This window comes from Pristiophorus japonicus, chromosome 30 (assembly GCF_044704955.1).
Source record: "Pristiophorus japonicus isolate sPriJap1 chromosome 30, sPriJap1.hap1, whole genome shotgun sequence".
Classification (NCBI taxonomy): Eukaryota; Metazoa; Chordata; class Chondrichthyes; family Pristiophoridae; genus Pristiophorus; species Pristiophorus japonicus.
Window position 1 is genome coordinate 8,447,013 of NC_092006.1, and position 6,000 is coordinate 8,453,012.

The 6,000-nt window shown below is 58.2% G+C and overlaps 1 protein-coding gene across 1 annotated transcript in view; it reads right to left on the reverse strand.

Moving 5' to 3' along the window:
* Nucleotides 1-6,000, reverse strand: part of tmod4 (tropomodulin 4 (muscle)) — a 30,907-nt gene that overhangs the window by 23,785 nt on the left and 1,122 nt on the right. The window contains exons 2-3 of the mRNA XM_070868631.1: nucleotides 5,172-5,328; nucleotides 2,614-2,739 (exon numbers count right to left, since the gene is read on the reverse strand). Of these exons, the coding sequence (XP_070724732.1) occupies nucleotides 2,614-2,739; nucleotides 5,172-5,328 (283 nt within the window). The remainder of the gene's footprint in view (nucleotides 1-2,613; nucleotides 2,740-5,171; nucleotides 5,329-6,000) is intronic.

The window sequence follows — 6,000 nt, forward strand, 5'->3', positions numbered from 1 at the left end:
GAGATAGGGAGGGGTGTAGGGGCTGGAAGAGGTTACAGAGATAGGGAGGGGTGTAGGGGCTGGAAGAGGTTACAGAGATAGGGAGGGGTGTAGGGGCTGGAGGGGGTTACAGAGATAGGGAGGGGTGTAGGGGCTGGAGGAGGTTACAGAGATAGGGAAGGGCGGGAGGAGGTTACAGAGATAGGGAGGGGTGTAGGGGCTGGAGGAGGTTACAGAGATGGGGAGGGGTGTAGGGGCTGGAGGTTACAGAGATAGGGAGGGGTGTAGGGGCTGGAGGAGGTTACAGAGATAGGGAGGGATGTAGGGGCTGGAGGAGATTACAGAGATAGGGAGGGGTGTAGGGGCTGGAGGAGGTTACAGAGATAGGGAGGGGTGTAGGGGCTGGAGGAGATTACAGAGACAGAGAGGGGTGTAGGGGCTGGAGGAGGTTACAGAGATAGGGAGGGGTGTAGGGGCTGGAGGAGGTTACAGAGATAGGGAGGGGTGTAGGGCTGGAGGAGATTACAGAGATAGGGAGGGGTGTAGGGGCTGGAGGAGATTACAGAGATAGGGAGGGGTGTAGGGGCTGGAGGAGATTACAGAGATAGGGAGGGGTGTAGCGGCTGGAGGAGGTTACAGAGATAGGGAGGGGTGTAGGGGCTGGAGGGGTTACAGAGATAGGGAGGGGTGTAGGGGCTGGAGGAGGTTACAGAGATAGGGAGGGGAGTAGAGGCTGGAGGAGGTTACAGAGATAGGGAGGGGTGTAGGGGCTGGAGGGGGTTACAGAGATAGGGAGGGGTGTAGTGGCTGGAAGAGGTTACAGAGATAGGGAGGGGTGTAGGGGCTGGAGGGGGTTACAGAGATAGGGAGGGGTGTAGGGGCTGGAAGAGGTTACAGAGATAGGGAGGGGTGTAGGGGCTGGAAGAGGTTACAGAGATAGGGAGGGGTGTAGGGGCTGGAGGGGGTTACAGAGATAGGGAGGGGTGTAGGGGCTGGAGGAGGTTACAGAGATAGGGAAGGGCGGGAGGAGGTTACAGAGATAGGGAGGGGTGTAGGGGCTGGAGGAGGTTACAGAGATGGGGAGGGGTGTAGGGGCTGGAGGTTACAGAGATAGGGAGGGGTGTAGGGGCTGGAGGAGGTTACAGAGATAGGGAGGGATGTAGGGGCTGGAGGAGATTACAGAGATAGGGAAGGGCGGGAGGAGGCTGGTGCGGTGTATAAACAGCAGGACTGACCAGTGAGGCTGAGTAGGTTATGCCCCCGAGCTGTGGATGCTGGCTAACAGAAGGTGCGAGGGATTGCGGGAGGGGTAACTCGATAGTGGGGCAGCTCGGCGCTTAAGGGATCAGTGCAGCCCTTCAAATACAAGCCCCCTGATGTCAAATGGCATTTCGCACATGGTCACAAAATCCGTGTTGCAGGGGAATCCAATCCTCACACACACACGCTTCCAGAGTAACTTAATCTCGTTTCGCTCGATTCAATTCCTTGTACGTGGAGCTCGGAGAGCGAGGGAATGTCCCGGCATCGAATATCTGTCCGTTTATTCTCCCCCGCCCTGTCCATTTCTGCCCTCAGCTCCTGGCCGGAGAAATAGCTGAAAATGAAACATTTGCAAGGGCTACAGGGAAGGAATTGTGGCCGTGGGATCTTTTACGTTCACCCAAGAGAGCACACGTCGGTTTGACGTCTCATCCGAAAGACTGCCCCTCCGACAGTGCGGCGCTCCCTCAGTACCGCCCCTCCGACAGTGCGGCACTCCCTCAGTACCGCCCCTCCGACAGTGCGGCGCTCCCTCAGTACTGCCCCTCCGACAGTGCGGCACTCCCTCAGTACCGCCCCTCCGACAGTGCGGCACTCCCTCAGTACCGCCCCTCCGACAGTGCGGCGCTCCCTCAGTACCGCCCCTCCGACAGTGCGGCACTCCCTCAGTACCGCCCCTCCGACAGTGCGGCGCTCCCTCAGTACCGCCCCTCCGACAGTGCGCCGCTCCCTCAGTACTGCCCCTCCGACAGTGCGGCGCTCCCTCAGTACCGCCCCTCCGACAGTGCGGCGCTCCCTCAGTACTGCCCCTCCGACAGTGCGGCACTCCCTCAGTACTGCCCCTCCGACAGTGCGGCGCTCCCTCAGTACTGCCCCTCCGACAGTGCGGCGCTCCCTCCGTACTGCCCCTCCGACAGTACGGCGCTCCCTCAGCACTGCCCCTCCGACAGTGCGGCGCTCCCTCAGTACTGCCCCTCCGACAGTGCGGCGCTCCCTCAGTACTGCCCCTCCGACAGTGCGGCGCTCCCTCCGTACTGCCCCTCCGACAGTACGGCGCTCCCTCAGTACCGCCCCTCCGACAGTGCGGCGCTCCCTCAGTACTGCCCCTCCGACAGTGCGGCGCTCCCTCAGTACTGCTCCTCCGACAGTGAGGGATATTTACCCCTCAATCATTGCTGTTTGTGGGAGCTTGCTGTGCGCAAATTGGCTGCTGCATTTCCTACATTACAACAGGGATCACACTTCAAGAAAGTGCTTTATGGCCAATGCCGTGTGTTCTACGCCCGCCCCAGGCGAGCCCCAAGAACCCCATTGCCCACTGGCCACAGTCCTCTCTCGGACTCTCACACCACTCCTCCCAGCCCAGCTTACCAGCAATATCACACATCTCCGCGTCCGTGGCATTCCTGAGCGCCTCCTCCAGCTCCGGCTCGAGAATCACCTCCGCGTCCTTCTCAAACTGCGTCATTACCCGCTCCTTCGCAACAAACGGCTTCCCTGCACAGCACAGAGAGAGGGAGTGAGAGAGAGAGAGACAGGGGGAGACAGAGAGAGAGACAGGGGGAGACAGAGAGAGAGACAGGGGGAGACAGAGAGAGAGAGAGAGACAGGGGGAGACAGAGAGTGAGACAGAGAGAGAGAGACAGAGAGAGAGAGACAGAGAGTGAGACAGAGAGAGAGACAGACAGACAGAGAGAGACAGAGAGAGAGAGCGAGAGGGAGAGACAGACAGAGAGAGACAGAGACAGAGAGGAATAGACAGAGAGAGAGGGACAGAGAGAGAGACAGAGAGAGAGAGAGAGAGAGACAGAGAAAGACAGGGGGAGACAGAGAGACAGGGTGAGACAGAGAGACAGGGGGACAGAGAGACAGGGGGAGACAGAGAGAGTGAGCGAGAGAGAGGGACAGACAGAGAGAGAGACAGAGAGAGGTGGAGAGAGAGGGGAGAGAGAGGGGGGGAGAGAGAGGGGGGAAGAGAGACAGAGATAGGGAGAGAGAGAGACAGAGATAGGGAGAGAGAGAGACAGAGATAGGGAGAGAGAGAGATAGGGAGAGAGAGAGACAGAGATAGGGAGAGAGAGAGACAGAGATAGGGAGAGAGAGAGACAGAGATAGGGAGAGAGATACAGAGATCGGGAGAGAGAGACAGACAGAGAAGGACAGAAAGACAGACAGAGAGGGAGAGAGACAGAGGGAGAGAGACAGCGAGAGATAGAGAGAGAGGGGCAGAGAGAGACAGACAGAGAGCGAGAGAGAGGGAGAGAGACAGAGACGGATAGAGAGAGAAACTGAGAGACAGAGAGAGAGAGACAGAGAGAGAGAATGACAGAGAGAGAGAGACAGAGAGAGAGACCGAGAGAGGGACAGAGAGAGAGACGGAGAGACAGAGAGAGAGAGACAGAGAAAGAGAATGACAGAGAGAGAGACAGACAGACAGAGAGAGAGAGAGACAGAGAGAGAGGGAGACAGAGAGAGAGGGAATGACAGAGAGAGAGAGAGAGAGACAGAGAGAGAGACAGAGAGAGAGAATGATAGAGAGAGAGAATGACAGAGAGACAGAGAGAGACAGAGACAGAGAGAGACAGAGAGAGAGGGAGACAGAGAGAGGGAGACAGAGAGAGAAAAAGACAGAGAGAGAGAGACAGAGAGAGAGACAGACAGAGAGGGAGAGACAGACAGACAGACAGAGAGCGAGAGAGAGGGAGAGAGACAGAGAGTGAGGGAGACAGAGAGAGAGAAAGACAGAGAGAGAGAGACAGAGAGAGAGAGACAGAAAGAGAGACAGAAAGAGAGAGTGAGAGACAGAGAGAGTGAGACAGAGAGAGTGAGGGAGAGAGATGGAGAGAGAGACAGACGGAGAGAGAGACAGACAAAGAGAGAGACAGACAGAGAGAAACAGAGAGAGAGACAGAGAGAGAGAGAGACAGAGAGGGAGAGAGACAGAGAGAGAGTGAGGGAGAGAGATGGAGAGAGAGACAGACGGAGAGAGAGAGAGACAGACAGACAGAGAGACAGAGAGAGAGAGACAGACAGAGAGAGAGACAGAGAGAGAGAGGCAGAGAGAGAGAGAGACAGAGAGAGAGAGAGACAGAGAGAGAGAGTTTAACAGAGAGAGAGAGACAGAGAGAGAGAGAGAGAGAGACAGAGAGATTAACAGAGAATGTGCAGAGTGGAGATAGAGAGAATGAGCATTGAATGTTATAGAAGTGGGAGTTGTTGCCAAATTCGATATTGCAGCAATTTGCAGCACAGTGAGTGCCCTGGGCCAGCTCCCTCCACAATCCCGGAGGGCGGTGAAGCGGATTGCAGCCCCCCGACTATCAACCAGCGAATCCAGCTCAGACCCGCGATTGAATCTCAGACTTTGTGGCTCATTAAGGACCAGGTCATCAATAGACTCCGCACCAGGGTGTCACCCAGTCAGAGAACTCACCATCACTGATAGTCCCTCCGATCCCTCACCAGTGTCCCAGCAAACACTCCCAGGGCAGGTACAGCACGGGGTTAGATACAGAGTAAAGCTCCCTCTACACTGTCCCATCAAACACTCCCAGGGCAGGTACAGCACGGGGTTAGATACAGAGTAAAGCTCCATCTACACTGTCCCAGCAAACACTCCCAGGGCAGGTACAGGGGGTTAGATACAGAGTAAAGCTCCATCTACACTGTCCCATCAAACACTCCCAGGGCAGGTACAGCACGGGGTTAGATACAGAGTAAAGCTCCTTTTCCTGTCTGGTACCTCGATCATTCTGCATGTGTGTGAGACTTCGAGCGGCAATTTGACTGTGGGGGGCATCACAGTTGAGTGCAAATCCTCTGCACGCCTGCTCCTGCCGGGTGGGGTAATGACGCGGATCACGTTCCCCCCCCCCCCCCACTGTGGGGGACACTTAGACGCGGCCGAAGGAATGGCCCTCTGCACCCACCTCGCTTCTCGCCGGTGAAGGGGATGAGGTCCTCCCGGTCCTCCGCCTCCATGGCCTCCTTCTCCAGGTAACCCAGCAGCTGGTCGCGGTCGTAGGGCCCCGTCGGGTTCTTCTTGGTCTGGTCCCTCTGACGCAAACCTGCAGGCAGGAGGGCGTTCTGTAGTGGGGCAGGGGGGGGGGGGAGAGGGGGGCGGGGAGAGAGAGAGGGAGAGAGAGAGGGAGGGGGGGAGAGAGGGAGGGGAGAGAGGGGGAGGGGAGAGAGAGGGGGAGGGGAGAGAGAGGGGGAGGGGAGAGAGAGGGGGAGGGGAGAGAGAGGGGGAGGGGAGAGAGGGGGGAGGGGAGAGAGAGGGGGAGGGGAGAGAGAGAGAGAGGGGGAGGGGAGAGAGAGGGGGGGGAGAGAGAGGGAGGGAAGAGAGAGAGGGATGAGAGAGAGAGGGAGGGGAGAGAGAGGGAGGGGAGAGAGAGAGGGGGGAGAGGGAGGGAGAGAGAGAGGGATGAGAGAGAGAGAGGGATGAGAGAGAGAGAGGGATGAGAGAGAGAGAGGGATGAGAGAGAGAGGGAGGGGAGAGAGAGGGAGGGGAGAGAGGGGGGGGGAGAGAGGGGGGGGAGAGAGGGGGGGGAGAGAGGGGGGGCGAGAGAGGGGGAGGGGAGAGAGGGGGAGGGGAGAGAGAGGGAGGGAGAAAATGGGGGAGAGAGAGGGGGAGAGAGAGGGGAGAGGAGAGAGAGAGGGGGAGAGAGAGAGGGGGGAGAGAGAGGGAGGGGGAGAGACGAGGGAGGGGAGAGGAGAGTGGGAGTGGGAGAGAGGAGGAGGGGAGAGAGAGAGGGAGGG